This window comes from Pan troglodytes, chromosome 19 (genome assembly GCF_028858775.2).
Source record: "Pan troglodytes isolate AG18354 chromosome 19, NHGRI_mPanTro3-v2.0_pri, whole genome shotgun sequence".
NCBI lineage: Eukaryota > Metazoa > Chordata > Mammalia > Primates > Hominidae > Pan > Pan troglodytes.
The window spans coordinates 79,925,709-79,950,495 of record NC_072417.2 but is presented as its reverse complement, the minus strand read 5'-3'; the positions used below and the strand labels follow the sequence as shown (position 1 = coordinate 79,950,495).

General features: G+C 53.2%; 2 protein-coding genes across 2 annotated transcripts in view; one reads left to right on the top strand and one right to left on the bottom strand.

Annotated features, from left to right (window-relative positions):
- Window positions 1-5,581, bottom strand: part of CACNG4 (calcium voltage-gated channel auxiliary subunit gamma 4) — a 68,825-nt gene extending 63,244 nt beyond the window's left edge. Inside the window, exon 1 of the mRNA XM_016932796.4 lies at window positions 5,362-5,581. Within this exon, the coding sequence (XP_016788285.1) occupies window positions 5,362-5,581 (220 nt within the window). The remainder of the gene's footprint in view (window positions 1-5,361) is intronic.
- On the top strand, window positions 5,580-10,492 carry LOC134808993 (uncharacterized). The gene is made up of 5 exons (XM_063800074.1): window positions 5,580-5,588; window positions 5,686-6,316; window positions 6,861-7,019; window positions 8,167-8,252; window positions 9,653-10,492. The coding sequence occupies exons 1-5, from the start codon at window positions 5,580-5,582 to the stop codon at window positions 9,713-9,715; spliced, it is 948 nt and encodes a 315-aa protein (XP_063656144.1). The 3' UTR covers window positions 9,716-10,492.
- Window positions 10,493-24,787: the final 14,295 nt, after the last annotated feature.

Genomic DNA, 24,787 nt, shown 5'->3' with positions numbered 1-24,787 from the left:
AGAAACCCTGCCCTGGTGTGAGGGGCAGCTGATGCTAAACCCATAACCCTTGGTGCTCCTGAGTTATGCCCTGTGGAACTTGCATGAAGAAGCCGGCCATCTGCAAGCCAGGAAGAGGGACCTCACCAGGAACTGAGTCCAGTGACACCTTAATCTTGGACTTCCCAGCCTCCAGAACTATGAGAAGTTCACATCTGTGATCTAAACCACCCAGTCTATCATATTTTATGACGTCAGCCCAAGCTGACTCCAACAACCCCCTTACCTGCCCTTTCCAAATCTGCATGGTTCCAATAAAGGATTTCCCCTGACTAGTGGACAGAAGAGCTCCTATGTTCCACCTTGGCCGTGATCCGGGGAATGAGATGCAATACTCAGGAGCTGTGCACGTCTTAAGCCTCATTTTCTACAACTATAAAAGGCAAATAATTAATATCTACCTTGAGGTGTTGCTGGCAATTACATGCACGAATGTGAGTCCTGCATGAAGGTCTTCCATAGTGATGGCTGTGATAATTAGCACCCAAGGGCAAAGGGGGTCCAGGGTGAGGATTCTAGCCGGTGGTACTTAGCGCGTCAGGGAAGGGGTGCCTGTTCTGACGCTGTCACCCACCTGGGCCTGACTGGACAGGCTGCCTCTGGGTTATTTCAAGAGAAAATGAAAGCAAACACAGATAAGAAAAGTTTCAAGCCCAGCACCAGGCCTGGAGTGGGTGGAGAAAGGCTATTATTTGATGAAACCTCTCTGAATGGTCCTATGTAGGGAGTGTGGTTTAAGACAGAGCCATGCAGCTGACCCACCAGGAAGGAGTTTCAGGAAATTCTTTGGAAAAAGCCTCCCACCTGTGGGCACCTGGGCGGGGCTCGGGGCAGCTGGGGCCCCTTGGGAGACATCCATGGCTGTCTTCTCAATCCCCTCCCCAGGGTGCAGGGCTAATGCTTCCTCTTCCTCAGTGTGCCATGGTGGGAAGAAAGGTTGGGTACACTGGTGTGCAAGATGCTGCCCAGGTGAGACACGTGAACGTGACTGGGGCAAAGAACTCCTTCACTCTCAGGTTCCAGAACCTTCTCCATAACTTCCCCCACTAGTACCCAGCACAGAGCTGGCACAAAACAGGCGCGGGGGCCACCCCTGGCATCAAGGCTGCTATATTAAGGCCCTGGCAGAGCTGTGGGCATGCTGGAGGCAGCTTTCTCCATCAGGTTGGGGGAGGGGCACGGCTGAGGTGCCAGGACCCTTCTCTTTGGGTGGAGAGCTTTCCTGATGGCAGCACGGGGACTGGGTGGCTCTAGTGAGTTCTCTAGAGTTGGTGTGGGTGGCAGGGCTTTGGCATGTGGCACAAGCTGCTGCCCTCTGGGCCCAGAGTCTCCTCTTCCCTTCCACGTCTACACGGGCTGTTCTGCCCCTGGCAAGAGTACATGTTCTGTGATGTTTGCTTACATTCTGTACCCACTGAATTCCAGAATGCATGAGATTGAACAAATGTTGGTTGGTGATGCCTTTGATAAACCTTGAAGAAAGGTTTACTACCCCTTTCCTATGTCCTCAGGCTTGGCTGGGTGTCACCAAAGATATAAAGAATGAGGTGAGTGTCTCAGAAGGCAGGGAGATGACTGACTGTGGCGACCAGTCTAGCACACAGTGGAAGGAGAGAAAAAAGAGAAAGAGATAGAGATAGTGACACAGAGAGACTGAGAAACAGATTGGGAGAGAGACACAGACAAAGACTGGGAGAGAGACACAGACAAAGACTGAAAGAGAAAGAGGAAAAGGGAGGAAAGAAAAGGAGAGAAGAGAGGAATGGAGAAGAGAGGAAGGGAAGGGAGGAGGAGGGAGGAGGAGGGAAGGGGAGGGGAGGAGAGGAAGGAGAGAAGGAGGGAAGGTGAGGGGAGGAGAGGAGGGAGAGGAGGAGGGGAGAGGAGAGGAGGGAGAGGAGGAGGGGAGGGGAGAGGAGGGAGAGGAGGAGGGGAGGGGAGAGGAGGGAGAGGAGGAGGGGAGGGAAGGTGAGGGAAGGGGAGGGAAAGAAGAAGAGAGGGGAGGAGGGGAGAAGAGAAGAGAGGAGAGGAGGAGAAAAAGGGAGAAGGGAAAAGAAGGGAAGGGAAGAGAAAAGAAGGGAAAAGGTGTGTTACGCAATTTATGTATCCGTTGTGCATCCTCACTTCTAATGCCTTCATGCTGCCGCCAGCCCAACCTCAGAGCTGGGCTCCACTGGGTAGTCAAGTACTTGGTCTATTTTTAATGGCAACCCAGAAGCTGTTTGGGAAAAGGCAGGATGATCTGGTGAGAAGAGCTTTGTAGTGAGACAAAGGCTCCAATCTGGCCCGGCTGCCTCCTACCTGGGCGCCTCTGGGCAAGTCCCTGAACCTCTCTGCACCTCCCTCGCTCATCTGCAGATGGGGGTGAAGGCAGCGTCCTCCCAGGGCTGTCATGGGCAGGCCACAAGGCAATGTGCACAAGGCTCTGCACACTTGAGTATTTTGGACACTTTCCAGCAGAGGGGCAGGCAGAAGGGAGAGACTTTGATTTGAGGGGTAGAAAGAGGCTAAGACAAGGTCAGCCCTGGTGAAGCTGGGAGCAGCAGTCTTTTGCATGTAGCCCTGCCAGAATGCATGGATACCTTAAGCACACAGAGGGCTGGGCTTCCTGGCCCGGCGACATCATTTATAAGACACGAACATGCAACTGTATCTGTTGTTTGCCAGTTGCCAGCAAACCCTTCAGAGTTCTGCCTTTATCCTCGGAGTCTTATTAGCTGCCTGCTGCAGTATTTCTTTAGTTTCAGCCCAGAGGTTTGATTTTTTCATTTTCTTCTGTTCATTTTGCTTTGGAGGTAATGCTTTGGAATACTTTTCTAGAGAACAGGTGGAAACAATGCATTTTATACATGAAAGCCAACACGGAGGTAACCCTCCCTCCATGTCCCCAGAAAGTGGCCTAGGGTTAAGGTGCTGTCCAGGCCTCAGCTCTGGCTACTTGCTGGCAGGTGGAGGCATCGTAGGAGGTGAGGTGTCAGGTGGTTGAGAGCTGTTGGTCTAGGGATGTGCTTTTTATGAGAAAAGCTGTCAGTTCCCACCCAGGTTGAGGGACTGCAATGATTCTAGCCAAGGAATCTTGAACCCACTCTCCCAGCCCTGGGTCCCACAAGGATGTTCTGGCCCTCAGAACCACTGAGCATTGGGGAATAACACAGGCAGCCCAGTTCTTTCGGTGAGGTCCCCCAGATGGCTCCCTCTGCTAGTGGAGCCAGCTGCCCAGATCAGCTTGGGGCTCTCTTGATGAACACCGAAGTGCAAATGGCTCGAGGCAGCTGGCAAGATGCTAAGTGCAGCATTAATCCTAATTAGCATGAGGAATTAATAAAGGAAGCCAGGTTTGCTGGCGGGGAGGAGTTAGTTTCAGAATTTCCACTGGGAAACTGGAAGGCCCTGGGTCCACACATGCCTTCGGGTCGTGCCAGTGGCATGACTTATGACTTACTGTGCCAGGCAGATGGCACCTGATGGAACTTGCTTGTGAGGTGGAATATGGGGCATTGCAGCCCCTGCTCTGTATCCAGCTCAGGTGCTGTGGCAGGTAGTGACGTGGGTACATTCTCCAGAGGAGAGGAGTAGGTGTTCGTGATCTGAGCAATTGCACACTAAAAATGATGTTTTTCAAAAGAAAAGAGGAGGGTGTGATCATGAGCCCACTGGCTCTTTTGTGTGGCTGTGTTTCTCGAACTACTGATTGCACATTTCTGTTACCTGCAGACTCCACTCAGCCCTGCCATTAGGCTCCAAATTGCAAAGGGCAAAGCAGCCTCTTTTGGGAGTGGGGGTGGGAGACAGAGGTGGGCAGGATCCCCGATGAGATGAAAACAAGCATGGTCTGGAGGGGAAAAGGGGGCCAAGTTGACTTCACTAAGCAGATCCAGCTTCACAAAGCCTCTTTTCAGATGACTTCAAATGCGGCCAGAAAAGGGCTATGGTTTTAAGAGCTCCTTGCCAACCTCCACCAAGAAACAACCGCGGCTGAACTCTGTGCAGGGGTTGGAACTGCAGTAAGGAAGGCTAGGTGTGTGGGAGAACTTCCCGAAAAACCGAGGGGTGGAGTTAACACGCGGGGAAAGGTTACCGAAAAAGAAAGAGGGAATTCTGTCCAAGGGTTTTTGAAAAATCAAAGGAAAGCCCCCACCAACTCCCTCCACCCGGTCCCCGATCTGAGCGCCACGCTTAAGCAGCAAACCTGTGCCCAACCTTGCCGGGACCAGGTGGCCCCTCCCCAGCCACCTGTTAGTTCAAGTTCCGCAGCCGGGCAGAAGGGCGCCCGGAAGGCGCCGAAGCCGAGCGCATTTTGGCGTTGGAGGCATCCAGGCCCCTCCCCAGTAGGGAGCTGTCCCCACGGTCCCGGGGCTGAAATCCTGGTCCCCTAGCATTCCAGCCTCATGACACCTACTACTCAGCCTCCAGTCGCATTTGGGGGTCGCAGCGCCCAGCTCCGACGAGATGACCACGCCCCTCCCAGTCTGTTCCCGGTCCGCAGATCGGTCCTGCACACCCTAGTTTCCTACTGAGGTCTCCGCAGCCTCCCTGCTGAGGGGCCGCGACCGAGGTCGCTGTCTCCGTTGGGGGAGACTCGGTGTCGCTCCCCTTACCACCCCACCGCACAGCGAGGAGCGGGCCGGTGACTCCGTGGGAGACGAGGCGGGCGTCGGGCTGGGCCTACCCAGCTACCCTAGATCCGCTAGGAACTCAGCCCCTACCCTGGCTCCGACCGCGCCCCCGCCCCTACTTCTGCCCCTACTTCTGCCCCCACCCCTCAGCCCGAGCCTGTAGAAAGCGCCCAGCGGCACCGACGCGCCCCGCCCCCGGCCGGCCCCGCCCCAGGATGGCCAGTTCCCATAGCAATAGCACAGACACCGGTTGCCAAGCAACCCCTCCCCCCCTCCCGTCCGCTCCCCCCAACCCCAGCCTCCTCCCGCCCCCTCGCCAGCCTCCACCTCCCCCGGGGGTGCCGGCGCGGCCCCTGGGGATCGCTCGGGTCCCGGGCTACGCGCGCCTGCTTGAGTTTCGGTGTGTTTCATTGTGTCTGTGGGCGAGGGGGTGTGCGCGTGGAGAGTTTGTGGGATCGGTGTGCTGGGGAGGTCCCCAGCCGAGAGGGACCAGAGCTGATGCACAGCTGGCCGCGAAGGGACCCGCCCGCCAGCTCCGGCTCCTTTGTGTCTCGCGTGGAGCCAGCGCCGCGCCCACCCTCTCCCCGGCCCGCGCGCCGGGCAGTGTGTGCGCGTGTGTGTGTGCGCGCGCGCGCGCGTGTGTGTATGTGTGTGTGTGTGTGTGTGTGTGTGTGTGTGTGTGGCGGCGAGGGGTCGGGGCTGGCCGTACCTTCGATGCAGCACACCCGCCACAGACCAGAGTGGGTGAGGTCGCCGCGGGCGCGGCGGGGCGGGGGCCCGTCGTCCATGGTCAGGTTGGTGCCGTTGCAGATGTGCGCGCTGGAGTACAGCCAGTAGTCGGTGCCGATGGCGATGGCCATGAGCGAGAAGGCGGCGAAGGCTCCGGCCGTGGTCAGCAGCATCTGCAGCCCGCGGTCGCATCGCACCATGGTGGGCGCCTCATAGTCCGCCGCCCGCCGGCCCGGCCCGCCGCGCCCGCCCGCCCTCCTCCCTCCGCGCGCCGCTCCGGGGGCGCCGGGGTTGGGGGGCCGAGGGCCGGGGGGCGGCGCCGCGCTGCGCGCTCCGACCCCGCGCCCCGGGCGTGCCTGCGCTCCGGCAGCGCTGGGGCTCAAACTCCGAGGCGCGGCGACGAGTGCGGGCTGCGCGGCCGCCGGGCGGGCTGGCGGCGGCGGCCGGGGGCTCCTCCCTCTCCGCTCGCCCTCCCCCCTCGGCCCGCGCCTCCGCCCTGCGCCGTCCGCGCCTCCCCCGCCGCCGCCGCCGCCGCGCTCCGGGCCCGCGCCCCGTTCCTCTCGGCGCCGCCCCTCGAGCCTCGGCCCCCGCCCGGCTGTGCGCTCCTCTGCGCTCCCCTCTCTCCCCAGCCAGGATTTTCTCCCCCTCGCCTCCCTTCCCCTCGCCTCCCCTCCCCTCCTTTCCCCTCCCCTCCCCGCGCCCGCGCGCTCTCTCTCTCTCTCCCAGAGTTCATTCACATTATTGGAGTGAAGGAAGCCGAGGGAAGTGTTCCCCAGGAGGACCGAAGGGAAAGCGCGTCTCCAGCCACCTCTCTTACCCGCCCAGGACATCCAGCCTCCCCTCCGACGGCCCTGCGGATTCTTTAATTTGTGGAGGAGGGCGTGGGTGGGTGTGTCCCTCCTTTCCCCTCTGTGCCTGTTCACCTGGTGATGAAGGTGAGTGTGGGAGTGCGTGTTCAGGTCAGAATTCCTGAAACCCCAGATATGGGACACAGCTGCCAGACCCTGCAAGCCACGCCAGGCCCGGGCCAGGCCCCTCCCCAACCCAGGTGGTTCATGCTCCTCCAGATCCCCTTGCAGGGCCTGGAAGGACCCTGACTTGGGGTTGAGGGAGAAGGGCGATGACAGCGAGAAGTCCTTTGGGGAGAACACAGGGTCTCTGCTTTCTAGAGTGGTGGCAAGGCTGAGATTGAAGATGGGGCGCTCCTCTGTGCTCACATTTCTGAGGGTCTATTACTGCTAGAGTCCAGGGACACTCCAGTTGTGTTAGATTCCAACACTCCACCCGCCAGCCTTTTCCCTGTCTCTCCCAGCCTTTCGCAATGCCTTTATTTCGTTTTGCCTTTTGCTCTGCTCGAGCTTAACCGGCTTTCCCTCCCCTGGCCTTTATTGTCAGCCTCTGCCCCCAACCCCTGCTGGCTTCACTTAATTGCCTTTGCTGCTGGCCGTGATCCCAACCTGGACACACTCCCTTCTCCAGGCAGCCGGTCCGGGCTCCTCCTTCCAGACCCAGCTCCAAACCCCTCCCTCCAGGAGGTTCTCAGAGCCCAGCATCAGGAGGTGCAGCGCCCTTTGACATGTCCAGGTGGTCCTGTTGTTGGCATCCCTGGCTGCACTGGACCCCAGGATATGGAAAAAGGTATAGGGAGTGCTGCTATTCTTGCAAGATGAAGCTTAACTTTCTTTGTGGCACCTTCCCTGGTCCCCACTCCCCGTGTTGAAATCACTGTTCTCTGTCCCACAAGATTGTGAGCCTTTCCTGTGACTGGCATACACGGTAAGGGCTTAGCAAATGTTTGCTGAGTGAGAGTTGTTTCTTGCCACTTGGAAAATTATAGTCTGATTGGGAGGAATAGATCATATACATAAAGGGAAAAAACAAACATCACAAGGTGACAGAGCCTGAGGACCAGGCTGGCTGTGACAGTGATTGTTTGTTGGCCCCTTCTGCCCTTGGGGTGTCTATTCTGCTTTCCAAGTCACAAAGGACGAGGGTCATCACCTCTAATTTACTTTAACCCACCTGCCACCGGATCTGGAGTTCTGCACCCAGCAGGTGCCCAATGTATGTCTAAGTGGACCAGAAGGTGTGAGATGGTTTGCTCTGACCCAGAACAGGGTTACCCACCTCCAACCCTAACAGCCACTAGGATTAAGTCTAGGTTCTGTTCTCAGAAACTCCAGGAAAATGAATCCCAAGTTCTTCTCTCCTCCTCCTCCTCCTCCCCTCCTCCTCCTCCTCTTCCTCTTCATCTTCCTCCATCTCTTCTTCTTCTTCTTCCTCTTCTAACAAATCATTGTTTCAAATTAAATCATAAATGGAAGCGCAATGTAAACAAACCAGGTCTCCTACCAATTAGCCTTGTAGGTAAGGGCTGGCATGGCTCTGGTTGAATGAGGGGCCCAGGGCCCTGGTACTCACCCACACACACACGCACTGCAGCCCCCAAAGCACCTCTCTAGACCCCGGGTTCCACAAAGCACGGTGTGAAAACCCATATCCTGAGCCAGCCACTGGGTTACTCAGGAACATCCCCCTCCACCCTGTCCCACTTGCAGCCTTCCTCAGGGACTTTGGGAGAAGCAAATGAATGTAAGTTGCATGAACCTGATCTTTGGGGGTGGAGAGCAGCAGCTTCCCCCAATCACCTATTAGATGGCAGAGATGACAGGTGGTGGGGCCCTCCTCCAAGCAAGCAGTCCTCATGTTCATCCCATGGGAGACAAAACCAAAATCTTCCTTCATCAGAACCTTGGTAGACCAGCTCTCGCTCCTCCACTTGCAGAAAAGTGTGTGGGAGAGTTGAGAACGCACTGGACCAGAAGCCAAGTCAGTCACCTTCTCATGCTGGCTCCGGGACTGACTAGCAAGGTGATCTGGATGAGCCGAAACCACCTGGGAAAAGGATACCTGTCTAGTGCAACTTGCCGAGTTTTTCAAGGGTTGGTTGGGCACGGTGGCTCACGCCTGTAATCCCAGCACTTTGGGAGGCCAAGGCAGGGGGATCACTTGAGGTCAGGAGTTCCGGACCAGCCTGGCCAACATGGTGAAACCCCGTCTCTACTAAAAAAAAAATTAGCTGGACGTGGTGGTGCTCACTTGCAATCCCAGCTACTCGGGAGGCTGAGGCAGGAGATTCGCTTGAACTCGGGAGGCGGAGGTTTCAGTGAGCCAACGTCATGCCACTGCACTCCAGTCTGGGTGATAGAGTGAGGCTCTGTCTCAAAAAAAAAAAAAAAAAGTTGTTTCAAGGGTCAAAAAAAAGCAACCTTGGGCCGGGCGTGGTGGTTCATGGCTGTAATCCCAGCACTTTGGGAGGCTGAGGCAGGTGGATCACGAGGTCAGGAGATCGAGACCATTGTGGCCAACATGGTGAAATCCTGTCTCTACTAAAAATACAAAAATTAGCTGGGCGTGGTGGCACACGCCTGTATTCCCAGCCACTCCGCAGGCTGAGGCAGGAGAATCGCTTGAATCCAGGAGGTGGAGGTTGCAGTGTGCCGAGATCACGCCACTGCACTCCAGCCTGGCGACAGAGTGAGACTCTGTCTCAAAAAAAAAAAGCCCCTTTTCGTGTGGTTTACGCTTAGCCACCGTTTGTGGACTGGGCAGTAAGTTCTGGCTTTTCTGCCTTTTTTTAGAGACAGTAAGCCCAACACTGTCTAGGAGGCATATATTACATCCACTTAAAAAAATTTGTTGTGGTTTTTTTTTTGAGATGGAGTCTCACTCTGTCACCCAGGCTGGAGTGCAGTGGCACGATTTTGGCTCACTGCAACCTGTACCTCCTGGGTTCAAGCAATCCTCCTGCCTCAGCTTCTTGAGTAGCCAGGACCACAGGTGTGTGCCACCATGCCGGGCTAACTTTTGTATTTTTAGTAGAGACGGGGTTTTGCCATGCTGTCCAGGCTGGTTTCGAACTCCTGGCCTCAAATGATCCACCTGCCTCAGATTCCCAAAGTGCTGGGATTACAGGTGTGAGCCACTGTGCCCAGCCTACATTCACTGTTAATTCTCACTTATCACCCCCTGACAACACCAGAGGAATCTGAGGTGCAGAGACCTGAGTAACTTGCCCCAGGTTTCACACCTGGAGGATGGTGGGGTCAGATCTTAGCTCAAATCTCAGTGACTTCAAGGCCAGAGTTTTTCCAAGGACGCTAAACAGCCTCTTTGCCATTGTTAAGTACTGCTGGGCTGTGTCATTATTATTACCTGTTAATTCAGGGGGACCCCAACGGGAGCTCCGCAGTTTGCCTTTCTGTTTGCAGACACCCACTGGCAGCTGCACTTGGTCCTGCGGTGATGAGGGTGTAGACTGTGGAGTCGCATAAGGACTTGACCGCCGGCACAGGGAGCTGGAGCAAACCCAAGACTGGCTGAGACCATTCATCATGCCTGGATGAGCACAATTTAAATCTGGAAATTTCTGCTCAGCCAGATTACAGAACTCTAAATGACAGTATTTAACTGCTGCCTGAGGACCCTGGAGTTTCTCCCATGTGACACTTCCAGAATCAAGGGAGGGATGTGCTCTCCTCTTGCCTAGGAGGAGGTCCTGGACTGGTCTTGTTCTGGAGAGACTGGACACTTGGCATCCTCTCCCACCATGAACTGCCCCCCACCGCCCATATAAATGTTACTGCTGGGGGTGTGAACAAGTAAACGTGTATTATTACCTCCCTTGCCAGCTGAGGAGGTGGCGATATTTGCCAGTCACTTGGACCAGTCTCCCAAACTATCTTTTTCCACCCGTGGTGGTGTCTTTCCTCCTTACTGAATCATTTAGGTAATTACCTCAATTCTTCACTTTACTTTGGCTGTGAAGACAGAGCCTTAATGAGCCCAGAGCCCTGGACAATCCCAGCTCCAGGGTGAGGCAGCCGGGTGGCGGCTGTGGGAGGGGAAGACGGTATTAGGATGCTCACATTGCATAACCTGCACGTCCAAGTGGCCAAGCTGGCTGCCATCTGCAGCCCGGGCGAGAAGACGGGAGAGGCCCTCCACCAGCCAGGGGAACGCAGTCGCTTTCTGCAGTAGCTCCCAAAGCCTTTAGGAAAAGCTTTGTTTTACCCCTTTGTCCTCCAGAAATAATGACCTTTGTGTGTCAACTTTTGTAGTATCTCATTTCTGAACCCAAAGCAGATGGTTCTGGTGATTTCAGAAGGCTTAGTGAGGGGATTTGAGGAGCCTGGGTGAGATCTCAGGTGAATTGACACAAAGCATGATTTCTAGTTTCTATAGCCAAGGCTTGGGGATGAGGCTCAGAAGATTCCGGGGCTCGGCTCGGTGTGGAGGCTTATCTGCAACCCATCCAGCCTGCTCAGCCTTTAAGAAGAATGCCTGGAGATCCGGGTCCTACCAGCCTCCCCTCCATCAGATTATGCACGCTGCAAGGATAACTTTCTTTTTTTTTTTTTTTTTTTTTTTGCTTCAGTATTTCAGTAGACTCCTTTGAGGGAGATCAGAAAATGCTACATGGCTTTATGTATTCGAGTTTATTCCATTTCATTTGCTTATCACGGATATCCTATTCAAGGTGATGGAAGCTGGATACACAGCATTTTTTTTTCCAGCTCAGCTGCGATAAAACAGTGGCACACTCACCATCTCCATGCCAGGCCAGGACCTAGAAATGCAGAGAGAAGGGAGATAGCATTTTGTGAGTGTCCTCTGGGTGCCAGTCATTGAGTCTCTCCTTTCAGTTATCCATCACAACAACCACATAAAGAGGACACTTTTATCCCCATTGTGTAAGTGGTGAACTCGCAGCTAAACAGAGAGCAAGTGGCTGAACCAGGATTTGAACCCAGCTCTGCCTGGAGCACAGCTGGGCTCCATCTGCTACTACACTGCACCCCACTCCCTGAAGGGCACAGAGGCCTCTTTGCCCATCTCTTCCTCCCCTGCTCCTCCTCACATATTTATCCAGATGAAATCAAGTTCAAATGATGATCAAAGTCACATGAGGGGCCAGGTGTGGTGACTCACGCCTGTAATCCCAGCACTTTGGGAAGCCGAGGTGGGTGGCTTACTTGAGGTCAGGAGTTCAAGATCAGCTTGGCCAACATGGTGAAACCCCATATCTACTACAAATACAAAAAAGTTAACCAGGTATGGTTGGGTGAGGGGGAGGGAGGCGCCTGTAATCCCAGCTACTCAGGAGGCTGAGGCAGGAGAATCACTTGAACCCAGGAGGTGGAGGTTGCAGTGAGCCGAGATCACACCACTGCACTCCAGCCTGGGCAACAGAGTGAGACTCCATCTAAAAATAATAATAATAATAATAATAATAATAAAATTCACATGAGGGTGGAGAGGTTAGGAAACAGCTGTGCTTTTTAAGCTGTTGGCAGTGGGTCTGGAGTTGGGGGTTTGGAGAAGGCTCCCCATTTCCTGGGCAGATAGGAGTGAGCTGGGCTGATGGCAGGCAGGTTCTAGAAGCTACCAGCCTTGGGAACCCACCCTTCTCTTCCTCCCTCCTGGCTATTACCCCCAGCACCTGCCCTGATGCTGGCCAGAGTGGAGGGCGGAGGGCCAGCCCCTGACCCAGGTACCCAGTGGCCCCTCTGAGATGCCTCTGGCCTCTGGCTGCTACCCTCTCCTGGGCATTTTCCATTTACTGTGATGGCAGAAAAACCCAGTACCCTTAAACAGCAAACAACACAGTGAACTGTGAGTGAAGTCCGTGTGGGCTTAGCCAGACCTGTGTGTTTGCAAACCGGATCCCAGTATGGACTGTGCCCTGCAGGCGGCCTCTCTTGCTAGAATCTGTTCTGGAACTAGCCCGGTTGATGAGCATGTTGATATTAACGGCCTGGCTTGGCCAAAGCTTCCGGCCCAGCACGCTTTAGCATCAGCTGGTTATTCTGAGAACATTCTTTTCAAAACACTCTACAGGACAAACAGGCCGAGAGGTTCCTTTGTCCACAGCTGGCCTCTGAAACTGAGCAGACTCTCAAAGGGTTGAGAAGAACCCCGAGGAGGCGATTGTCTGCACTCAGAGGCTGAAACGTTTGAAAACAGGTGCGGGAGGGGGCGGGGAGGCTGGTCAGTGACAGCACATTCTTCAGCAAACATGTGTCATTTGTGCTTTTACCAGAGCGGAGCTTTTAATTCCTAAAATATAACAGCCTGGTGCAGGGGCTGGAAGAAGAGGGCGCGTTTTATGTGCAACTCTGCTAAGGGCTTGGTTGCTGAATGAAAGGTTTGGTTCCATGGAGGTTCAGGTACCTTCGCCTTCAGAACCACACCTTCCTTTTCATCTCCAGCCTCCCTGGGCTCTCACCTGGCTGCTGGGGGGTCGGGGGTGGGTTGGTCTCAGCCCTCCTGGAGCTCTGCTTGCTACTGGGTGGCAAGGCTTGCTCTATACTGCAGACATCTTTCTGGATTGCGGCTATCAATTGACTCCCTGCCCTCTGCCTCCTATGTCCGTGATTCCTGCTTGTCGCAGAAGAGCTGCTGGGTCTTCGTTGCTTTTATCTCCAAAGCCTTTTGATGAGGTAGAAAGGAAAGGTCATCAGATTCAGGCTGACCTGCGTTTCCACTTCTGCGTTGTCATTTGCAGCTGTGTGGCCTAGGACTAGTGGCTGAACCTCTCTGGGCCCCAGTAAGACGGGAAACCAAACACCGGCCTCATTGCGTTGGTTATCATGCAGAGTCAGTAAGCCCAGGGAAAACATTCACACAAAAATGCTAATAGCTAATGCTTACTGAGCTCTTTGTGTGTATCATGCTCTATTCGACGTGCTTGGCCATACATTAACTTATTTGATTTTTTCCAAAATACTTTGAGATAGATACTGTTATCGACCTCATTTTACCAAAAGGTAACGAAGGCATGGAGAAGGTAAATTGCTTGCCAAGCGTTGCCTGATTTTAAACCTCTGCGATCTGTATACAGAACCTGTGCTTATAATTTTGATTTAAATACTTACTAAATAAGCAATAACTTTTATTATGTTGCTCGTTAATACTCCCTGACAACTAAGTTGAAGCTACTGCTTATCCTCAACTGCCAACAACCACTGATGTCACTGGACTCCAGCACCCTTCGTAATACAGACCCATTAATTTATCTAATCCAGAAATACTGTTGTTGTTTTTTTTCCCCTTTTAGCAGAGCCCTCCCTATTGGTTCATATTGTCTCCTTGGAACCTATGTGGGTCTTCTTGGGGATGAAGACATTATTGAAATTTTTGCTGGTTGGGCACGGTGGCTCACGCCTGTAATCCCAACACTTTGGGAGGCCGAGGCGGGTGGATCACCTGAGGTCAGGAGTTCGAGACCAGCCTCGAATTATTATAAAATAATTCCAACACGCTGAAACCCTGTCTCTACTAAAAATACAAAAAATACAAAAAAAATAGCCCAGCGTGGTGGCAGGCACCTGTAGTCTCAGCTACTTGGGTGGCTGAGGCAGGAGAGTCGCTTGAACCTGGGAGGTAGAGGTTGCAGTGAGCGGAGATCGCACCATTGCACTCCAGCGTGGGCAACAAGAGTGAAACTCCATCTCAAAAAAAAGAAAAGAAATCGTTGCTGTCAGTTGCCAAAACTCTCTTCAAATTCTTTTCTTGTCCAGGAAGTGGCGGCAAAGTGTGGTATACAAAAAGGGCTATGGTAAGCAACTCAACTCTTCCAGGCCCACTCATCCCAGCAATCCATTGGCAGAGTGGCACCTGCTTTGGTAGAGCTGCCATGAGATTTGAAGAAGACATTGGTGCCCTGCTGACCCAGGCAAGATGGTCTGGCATCAGCAGATGTCACCAGGAGATGTACATAACACAAAATAAGAAATCGAATTTACTCATGAGTGAGCAATGCTCCTGGGGCCTTGGGGGCCTCTTCAAGTGGTCTGCAGGATCACTGGGGTGTCTGCCCAGAAGCACTTGCTCCCTGCATGACTGTGGTGGGCCTCAGGGCTTCTCCATGCCACCCTGGCCCACCCAGGGCGGTGCCAAGCAGAGTGAGTTTTCAAACACTCGCATCTGGCTCTACTCTCAGCTGAATCTGATAGCAGACCATTTCCAGATAAACAGGATGGGAGACACATTGGCTTCCTAGAGGAGATACTTTAAATGCTCTAGATCCTTTAAAAATTCAAGGAGAGGAAGGGCGCGGTGGCTCACGCCTGTAATCCCAGCACTTCGGGAGGCCGAGGAGGGCGGATCACAAGGTCAGGAGATCGAGACCATCCTGGCTAACACAGTGAAACCCCGTCTCTACTAAAAATACAAAAAATTAGCCAGGCATGGTGGCAGGCGCCTGTAGTTCCAGCTACTTGGGAGGCTGAGGCAGGAGAATGGCGTGAACCCGGGAGGCGGAGCTTGCAGTGAGCTGAGATTGCGTCACTGCACTCCAGCCTGGGCGACAGAGCGAGACTCCATCTCAAAAATAAAATAAAATAAATTAAAATAAAATAAAACAAAATAAAATTCAAGGAGAGATATTCTTTTTTTTTTTTTTGAGACGGAGTCTAACTCTGTCACCCAGGCTGGAGTGCAGTGGCACAATCTCAGCTTACTTCAACCTCCGCCTCCCAGGTTCAAGTGATTCTCCTGCCTCTGCATCCCAGGTAGCTGGGATTACAGGCATGCACCACCATGCCCGGTTAATTTTTGAATTTTTAGTAGAGACAGGGTTTCACCGTGTTGGCCAGGCTGGTCTCGAATTCCTGACCTCAGGTGATCTGCCCACCTTAGCCTCCCAAAGTGCTGGGATTACAGGTGTGAGCCACCGCACCCGGCCTCAGAGAGATGTTCTTTGACTGGTGCTGTATCTGTTGGGAGTGTCATCACCTGGGGAGTGGTATGGCCCATGACTCAATTGCCCTCTTGCAGCCTTGGTACCCAGAGGTAAGGACTGAATTGCCCTCTTGCAGCCTTGGTACCCAGAGGTGAGACCTTGAGGCTGTTCTGCAGGTAAGGGAGGTAACAGTTCCAAGGTCCCAGTTCTGTGCATGGCTGGAAGCAGCTGCCTGGCCGGCTGCCTTGCTGGGCTGCTCTGCATACTCAACACCAGCAGTCTCTTGTCCCGGAAGATGGGTTCGTGATGGAAGATGATTAATAGCAGCTTGACTTTGTTAAACAGTTACATGTGCTGGGCACCCTAGGACAAGAAAAATGTTGTTATCCCCATTTTAGAGATGGTGCAACTGAGGCTTTGGGAAGGCAAGTAACTGATTCCAGGTCACAGCAAGTAAGTGAAAGAGCAAGGACTCCAGTCTAGGACTGCCTGTGTCCAGGGGACATAGTCTTCCCATAGCTCAGTAGTTTTCAACCCCGGATGCCCTTGACAATGACTTGGGAGATTTTAGAAATATATGCCCCACTCTCAGGTATTCTGACCATGCTGGAGTGGGGCTGGGCATTGATATTTTTTGAAGCTCCCCAGTGGTTGCTGATGGGCAGCCCAGGCAAGATCAAGGGCACAAAGCCATGATGCCTTTGGACCCAAGATCTCCTGGAAAGTGTTTTATTTTCACCAGAATTCATCTTTGGCAGATACAGCCTGGCTCAGACTCTGGTAACTATCAAGGAATGTGGGGCTGGGAGTTCCTGGATCCATTTGGCTGGCTCTGCCACAGTGAGTACAGAAGACAGCAGTTAAGCTGGTGTGACCTGGGAGATTCCATAAGGTTCTTATTGCTACCTCTAGCCCTGCTGCCCAGCCAACTCCCTCTGCCCCCAGTGTGGGTCACACTGTCCCCAAAGGTGGGAAATGCCCATCAGGGAGAATGAGGGAGGCCTCTGGCTCTGCCTTTAGAAGGCTTCCTGGGAGGGGAGAGCTTGAGATGCAGGGGCCAAGCCAGCACCCTCTCCTTTACCAACTTGCCCCACTGGGAATTGTCGCTGAAGAAGACTCTTAGAGGCTGCCGTGGAGAACTGGTCACCACCCAGGTGGTTTACCTGGGGAGCTGGGGAGCTTTGGCATCAGACCAGAAGACTTGAAGGGTGAGAGTGAGAGAGAGGCTGATGGGGGTGCCTGTGAGCTCCTGTATCCTGGCTGCTCTCTTGGGATGCTCCAGCCCCATCCCTGGGAGCATCACGGAGCCAGGACCGGAGGCTGCCAGCCTGTGGCTCCTCCTCCCTCTTCCTCGGCCAATTCCCAGCAAACCACCCGCTGTACTTGCCAACGGAACCAGATGCTGCTTTGGGGAAAATACCTTCTGGAGTTTGTTGTCTGAGCCCTCCTAGCTGACACCCACGGTGGAGAAGACGTGTCAGGATAAATGGAAAATCTCTTCATAAATATTTGAAAAAAAGGCAAAAAGGAAAAGAAAAAAAGAATACCCCCCAACTCCCAGCGTTCGGGAGCATCTTCATGATTGTGGTACCAGATGGAGGAAGCAGGTCATTAGCGTTCATCAATTTGTAGTGGGATCCCAGCAAGAGGGCCTTTCTGCGGCTGCAGCCAGGAGCCCCGTGCTCGGCGCCTGGGGCTGCGGGCACCAAGGGGCGCCTTGGCTTGCTCTGTGAGCCCAGGGGACGGGACAGGCCTGCTGGAGCCTCTGATGGGAGCCGTGGGGCAAGCACAGATGCCCAGCTGGCTGGCGGGGGAGGGTGACCTGCCCTTTATCCATAATGCATAATTGTGTCTTTAAACCCAGCTGCTATGGGACTTGATTACAATTGGAGCTCAGGAGCAAGTAGCTTTTAGGGGAGCCTCTGGGAGACGAGTGAAGAGGCCCCGGGGGGTTGAGGTGCTAAGTGGATAGTGCTGGTGCCCACACAATGTGGGGAGAGCAGCACACCCCAGCAGGAAGGCCCAGGGGATGGGGACCTGCCTCCCAGAGAGGGGCTCAGCTGGGGAGACAGGACACTTTCATGCTGAGGCAGCAGTCAGGAGTCCCAAGGCCCCTGTGGAAAAGGGCCCTTCTCAGGTCTGGTGATCAAAGAAACTCAGCACCCAGGGAGAGCACTTGGCCTTGCTCGTGACAGCCCGAGTTCCTGCCATGTGCATCCCTGTGTGTCCCTGGAGCCGGAGCTGCTGCTCTCAGTCCCAGGAGAGCCTGGCCTTTGGGCTCCTCAGACACTTTTCTGCTTGTCCCCCTGCAATGTCACTTGCCTTCCTGCAGGGTCTGGTCCTTGCCTGTCTTGGATCAGGACAGGCAGACTCTTCATACTGGAGAGGGGGATGGTCAGCCGGGCAGGGCCTGGGATGGGGCAGGGTCTCTAGGAGACAAAACCTTGCAGAAAACCTTCATAGGTAGAGAGAAGTCGGGTTCCTAAGACTAAGTGTTGGCTGTGGTCAGCTTGTAAAGGCAGACGTGTTCTGAGGCCTTCGAAGGGTGCCATGTACCCCTCAAAAGTCCCCTCTGCCCTGGACCTCTCTGCCTGGATTGTGGGGCACACAGACAAACCTCCCACCTTTTGACTCCCTGTAGTTTCCAGAGGGGGTGGCCCTCATTGTAGGGTGGCAGTGTGGAGAGGAGGCTGCCTGTGACCTAAGGTGTGTATGGCAGGATGGGAGGTCACAGCAAGCTTGACCAAGATGTTTAGAGCAGCATTTGTTGACCTGCCTCCTGCTCCGTGCTGGAAATATTCACTGCTTCTGGAAGGAGGTAGACCGGCCAGGCAGGATGCCTGAGAGGGGTGCGGGCCTGGAGGTCGAGCTGTGCCGCCTGGCTCAGTGATGGTATTTATTTATCTGTCTCTGCCTTGGCTGGAAGAGGCATAAGAATGGCTTCCGCCTCGAGGCTGTATTGCTGTTCACCTTTGGAATGTTAAGTCCGCTTTTAACTATGACTCAACTTCTCTTCAGTTTATTCACTGTGAGTCACCTACCTGACATGCTGTGTTATGGACGCATCCCTAAATGACCAACTTAGAGAAATTGGCGGTGAATACAAACAGCTCCCACAGAAGGCTGGTTGAAAAGCCAGGGCTTTTTTCTCTGACCCAGCGTTTGAGTTACACTTGGTTCTCCAATCAACCAGAAATCGCCGGGTACTCACTCATTCATTTTCTCAGTTGGTGGATGAAGTGGGTTGAATTGTGACCACCCAAAAAGTATGCCTGAGTCCTAATGCCCAGAGCCTGCAAATGTGGCCTTATTTGGAAAAAGCGTTTTTGCAGCTGTAACCAAGTTAAGGATCTTGAGATGAGATCATCCTCAATTAGGGTAGGCCCTAGGTCCAATGACAAGTGTCCTTAGGAGAGAAGGGGAAAAGACACACAGAGGAGAAAGCAGAGATTGGAGCAAGGTGCCAGCAAGCCCAGGAGCACCGCAGACTACCAGCAGCCCCCAAACCGAGGGAGAGTCGCGGAACAGGTTTTTCCTAGAGCTTCCTCAAGGAACCAACCCTATCTGCACCTGGATTTCAGCCTTCTGACTTCCAGAACTGTGAGAAAATATGTTTCTTTTTTTTTTTTTAAGCCATCCGGTAATTAGTTACTGCAACCCTAGGAAATGAATACAGTGGATATCCGAGGGCCTTCCGGTGCCAGGCACTGTGAGCACTACTCAGAATGGAGCAGTGGGCTGGGCACTGTGGCTCATGCCTGTAGTCCCAGCAATTTGGGTGGCCGAGGTGAAAAGATGGCTTGAGCCCAGGAGTTCCAGGCTGCAGTGAGCTGAGATTGCACCACTGCACTCCAGCCTGGGTGATGGAGCAAGGCCCTGTTTCAAAAAAAAAAAAAAAAATGCAGCAGTGAACTGTGTAGGTGTGACCCCAGCCCTCATGGAACCTCCCATTCAGAGAGGGAGACAGACTCAAAAGGGGAATTGCATAAAGAGGAATTGCATGACGAGGGCTCTGAGCAGGAGGCAGGTGCCATGGAGTCTATTTCCTCCTTCCAAACCTACTCCTTCTCCAGCTTCTCCATCTCAGTACAGCACCACCATTGGCCTGTGGCTCAGGCCACAGACCACAGCCAACTCATCACCAGATCCTGCCAGTGTTATGTCCAAGATGCATTTCTACCCTGTCCACTGTTCCCTGTCTTGCTGCCGCCTCCTGGCCAGGCCACCTGCTTCTCTCCTCTGGATGCCTGGAAAACCCTCCTCCAGTGACGCTGTCCTTCTCCTTCACAATTGCCACCTACATTCCCTCAATGCGTTCTCTCCTTGGCAGCCAGAGGATCTGTGCAAATGTCAATTACTTCACTTGTCTGCTGAAAACCATGTCAGAGAGTCTTCCCGTGCACTGAGGGTCAATATGAATGCCCACACCTGGCCTGTCCTATGTGATCTGGTCCTTACCTGCAACTGCACCTTGAGCTCAGGTTCGCTTTTCCCTGAGAGGCTGCCACATTGGCCACTGTCCCTCCCTCCAATCTACCAAGCTCCTTTCCAGCTCAGAGAGAGTTCTTCTTTCTCTCAGGTCTCAATTCTTGGTTTCAAGTTCAAGTTCAGTCTCAAGTTCAATCTCAGCTGAAACATCACCTTCTCAGAGAGGCTGTTCCAGACCAGTAGTCTGGATGGCGTGCTCCTCTCTTCATAGCTCTCACCCCCATAATCAACATCAGGATTTGCATGTCAGTGTGTCTTTGCATGTCAGCCTGTCTTTCTCATACCTGGCAAACTCCAGGAGGGACCCAGGTCTGTTTTGTTCAATTCTGAAACTCCACCACCTAACGCATAGGGCCTGGCATACAGAAATGCTCAATAAATTATTCATTGAGTGAAAAAGTAAATGAATATATTTTCCGAGCTATATGGTGAGGAGAGGAGTAAAGAAGAACCAACACTTGTATGGTAAACGCCGCAGCTCCCGAGATCCTACAGTTTGATATGACAGCAGAGTTGGAAATGTAATTACTTTGTTTTTCTCTCTCCTCCAAATGCCTTGTTTTTAAAGTTGGGTGTTTTGTGTTTTTTTTTTCCCCCTGTGTTAAGTAAATGTGTGTATTAACCCTAAGGCAGCAGAAAAGGAAGGGTTTGCAGGCTTAGTGAAAGCATGCTGCAAAAGTCAGACCCCAAGAAGGGAAAAGTTCCCATCAAATAGAACATCTGAGGGAAGTTAAAATGCACTTGCAGAAATAAATTGGTTGCTGTAGCAACCAGCTCTAGTTCTCCCCCAGAATAAAAACACAGAAAGAGGAGGGGAGGAGGGGGATGCTAGCTAACTCTGATCTAGGCTTAAGAGAAGGAGCTGTCCAAATAGAATTATGGGACAATATTGTGAACCATGTCACGTTACCAGCATAAAATGACGTTGTGCATGCTTGCCTCGATCTGGCAATGGACTCTCTTACTGGGCTTGATTCATCATTTCCGTTGTCTTCCTGGCTGGCTCCTGTGGGTGGTGGAGTATGTGACGCCTGCCAGACAATGCCTCTTGTCACTCTCAAAGTCGTACACCAGCTCCTGCGTTGAAGTGCTCCCGGAAGCCTGCACTTTAGAGAGACCGCGTGGTGTATCCTTCTGTAATGAGTAATCGACTTCTAACAGACCCTCCTTGCAAATTCAGATTTTTACCTATATATGGTTTTCTAGAGTGGCATCTACCCACTTGTGCCAGGAGAGTTCACTGAAGGTACCAGAGTGGGGAGTGAACTCGCAGGGGTGATTCTCCATTGCGTGTTTGGGGTTCGTGAAGAAAGGCAACCCACTTATGGGGGAGAAGGGCAGACACAGGCCCCTGGGTCTGGGCCAGGGTGGGTCGTGTGCAGACACCACGGCCTGGATAGATTTTTCGTGAAGTGCGGTGGTCACGGTGAGGAGGCAGCCCAGCCTCGGCGGGTTTTCTCTGAACAGATGATTTCCAGTGTGTGATTCCAAAGCAGCACTTTTAGGCAGTTCAGTAACCACTTACGATAGAGGCAAAAAGGTGCAAAGAATTGGTGGTCCATGAAGTTTGTAGGTTCGTCTCACTCATTCATCTTTGCTCAACATGAAGGATTGAATTCTTACTGTGGTGGACAGAATAATGGCCCCCCAAGGCTTCCCCCTTCCTTATCCCTGGAACCTGTGGATATGTTATGTTGAGTGATAAAGGGGAATTGAGGTTGCAGGGGGAATGAAGGTAGCAAATCAGCTGACTTTGGAATAAGATTATCCTGGTTTGGCCTAAATGGAATCGCAAGGGGCCTTTAAAAGTGGAAGGAAGAGGCAGAAGAGGAGGTCAGAGTGATACCACGTGGGAAGCACGCACCCCACCGTGGCTGGCTCTGAAGATGGAAGATGCCATGAACTGTGGCATGCAGGCAGCCTCTAAAAGCTGGAAAGAGCAAGGAAACAGTTTCCTGAGAGCCCCCAGGAAGGAACGCATCCCTGCCAGGCTGGATTTTAGCCCAGCCAGACTTGCACTCCTGATTCTACCCCTGTTAGATGTGTGTTGTAAGCCATGACGTTTGTGGTCATTTGTGGCGGCCCCGGGGCACTGATTTATCCTCTAAGTGCCAGGTCCTGCACCAGGTTATGGGAGGTCAAAGTCAAATGAGGCGTGGTTCCCACCCTCACCAGGCCCTCAGTGCCGAGAGAGGGCAGTTGGCAAATCAGCAGCTGAGGGGTGGAAAGCAGGTGTGGGGTGATCTGGGCGGCTGTGGTGGGGGCAGAGGGCTGTGCTTGGGGAAGGCTTCCCAGAGCCGACTTTTGAAGAATGGACTTGAAGGGTTGTCCCGTGAAGGAGGGCCTGGGGAAAGCCATCCCAGACAGTAGGGCCACCGGTAGGGTCAGAGGGGCTGGAAATGCAGCGGCTGCAACAAGAGCTGGCCGGCCCAACAGCTGAACTGGGCAGCTGGAATCTCACCCTGAGAGCTACAGGGGAGCATCTGGAGGGTTTTGAGTGCAGAACTGACATGTTTTGATCAGCCTGACCACAGAAGTCAGCCAGAAGCAGAGCGTGTCAAAAATAGAGCCATGTGGATCAAAATAAAGGCTTGTGGGGCCCTGGGCTGAGAGGGAGCAACCTGCCCAGGGGAGAGCTTGGTGAGCAGCACCCCCAGACCTTCCCCTCCACTCTTCCTCATCCAAGTCTGGATTGCTTAGGTATTGCTGGACCTGCTGCAGAGAAATCGGTAGGACCCACGGACTGGCCCTCTTCCCCTCGCCTCCCTTGTGCTTTTCTCTTGCTCCTGGGCAAGGACACCCAGGGAAAGAGGCAGATGGAGGATGAAGTTGTGGTCACAGGCAGGGCGCTAGGCCTGTCATTCTTTCATAAATTAAATGTAAGCTGTAAAAATTGATTATTTAAGGAATAATTTCCATTATTTTCTAATATAAAAAAGCAGGGACAGATGCTGTGATAAATTACAGAGTCAGAATGAAGAGAAGAATTTAATTAATTTCACGAGCTTGCTGAAAACGCCATCCCTGTGGAATCAGGGGCTGCATTGGGCCCTGCCAGGCTGCAGCTGGCTTTGCATGGCACTTGATCCCCCCACCACAAGCTGGGGGCCACCCTGGGCAGAGGGCCCTTCCCTGGTGGGCTGAGGCCTGGGCTGCTGCATGGTGTGGTGGAGGGCAGCAGGAACAACAAGTCAGGTCTCTTGGTGCTGCCTGGGGGCTCGGCTGAGCCCTCGGGATGGCTGTGGCTTCATGTCCGGACCTGCATGACAGCTGGTTGGGCGAGTTGGGCTGATTGGGCAGGTGGGAGATCAGTAGAGGACCAGAATCTGGGCTTTGGAAGGTCGAAGTCAAGTCCAGACACTCAGCTAAACCTCCTGTCCTCAGCCCAAGCCAAGGGACCCTCCCCTTCAAACACACACATTCTTGGCTTTGTAGCCAAGCAAGGCAGGTGGTCTTCAAGTAGGAGCCCAAGTTCATTCCTCCCATGACTGAGCTCAAGGACCCCCCTACTTCTGTCCTAGTCCTCATGAGCGAGCCTCCACCATCTTTTCTAGCTCTGCTAACTAGGTCCTGCCTTGCCACTTCTTTTCCAGTTCTGGGGGGTTCCTGGGTGATCATGATGGCACTAACATTTTATTTCATGCCCCCAGATACTATATTACATGCTCTGTAAACATTATCTCATTTAATCCCCTTGACAACCTCACTTTGTTCCCATTTTACAGATGTGAAGCCTGAGGCTCAAGGGCTTAAGCCATTTCCCCCACTAACTTGTAGTGCATGGCAGAGTCAGGATTCAAACCCAGGTCTCAGGCCAGTTGAGCCAGTCTCTTCCCTCTGTGGCCATGGCCTGTCCCAACCTCTTCTCCATGGTCCTCAAGAGTCCTCATTAAACAAGTCCTGGGGTGGGATTGCTTGAGCCAAGAGGAGAGAATTCTGGTTTGGCGTGGCCACTTTCAGAAGCAGCCTTTCCTAGCTGCCTTCAGAGCTGGATCATCACCCCACCAGAGCTTCCTCACATGCCACTGTGTGGTTCCCAAATTGAACAGCAAAATGAGGATGAAAGGACTGGCATTTCTCCTGGTTCCCAGAGCTCTTCCTTTCCCCGATCTTTCTCTCCTGTGTCATCTGGCACACACCTCTCTCACCTGCACCCTCTACTACCAGGCCCAGAAAATACAAATTTTCCTTCTCCAGAAGCCCGTTCCTTCATTCAGCCCTGCCACAAACGCTGATCAAGCATTTGCCATTTGCTGGGTGCTGAGCTATAGATAGAGTCAAAGGCCTAAATCTGCCTCCCGGAAGTTCCAAGCAAACAGGTGACAATTCTGCATGGCAAGTGTGCAGGGGCTGAAGGATTCCAGAGAATCAGGGTTCTTTCCCTGGTCTGGGGAGGCAGGGGACACTTCTTGGAGAAGGGGATATTTGCAGAAGCTCCCAAAACGATAAGAAAAGCATAGAAGAGCTCTTGGGCCAGGGGCACGGCATGTGCAGCTGCCCGCTGGAGGGAGGCTGGAAGGAGCAATGGCGTGGCATCTTTTCTTGAAAGCCAGGGCAGGCCGTTGAAGGACTTTCAAAGCAACGAGAGCGAACCTCCTTTCAGAAAGATAAATCCAGCGCCAGCATGGAGCACAGATCAGAGGGCTGTAGAGAGGACGCTTCGGGCAAGAGAAGGTGCTGGCTTGGGCAAAGGCAGAGGCAGTGGGCAGGGAGAGTTAGGGAGAGATTTGCACTTATTTGAAGATGGCTTTGGGCATTTTTATCAGGCAGAAATTTCTAGGAAAACTAAACTAAAAAGGAAGCAGAAGAGAGAAAGCAGCCATTTGCCTCCTAGACCCCTTCTCAATCCCCGTGGTTCTCAAAACTGGCCGGCCATGTGTATTTCCATGGCCAATCTTGAGCTTTCACGGATGCATCCCTCAGAATAGAGTGAGCAGCACCTTACCGACACTTGTGTGATTCATGATCCTGGTAACGGGCGCTCGCCCAGGAAGCTGTCTTGGCCTCTGCAGCCGTTGGCGTCTAATTGATTTAATACATCAGCTAAGGAACTGCTGTTTCCTGAATGAAACCTAAAATTGCATTGACTCTACAGCTGCAGCTGAGAAGGACTTCACTCCAACAGTCCAATAGCCCTATCAGCCCGATCCCAGGTGGCGCTGAGATCGCAGGG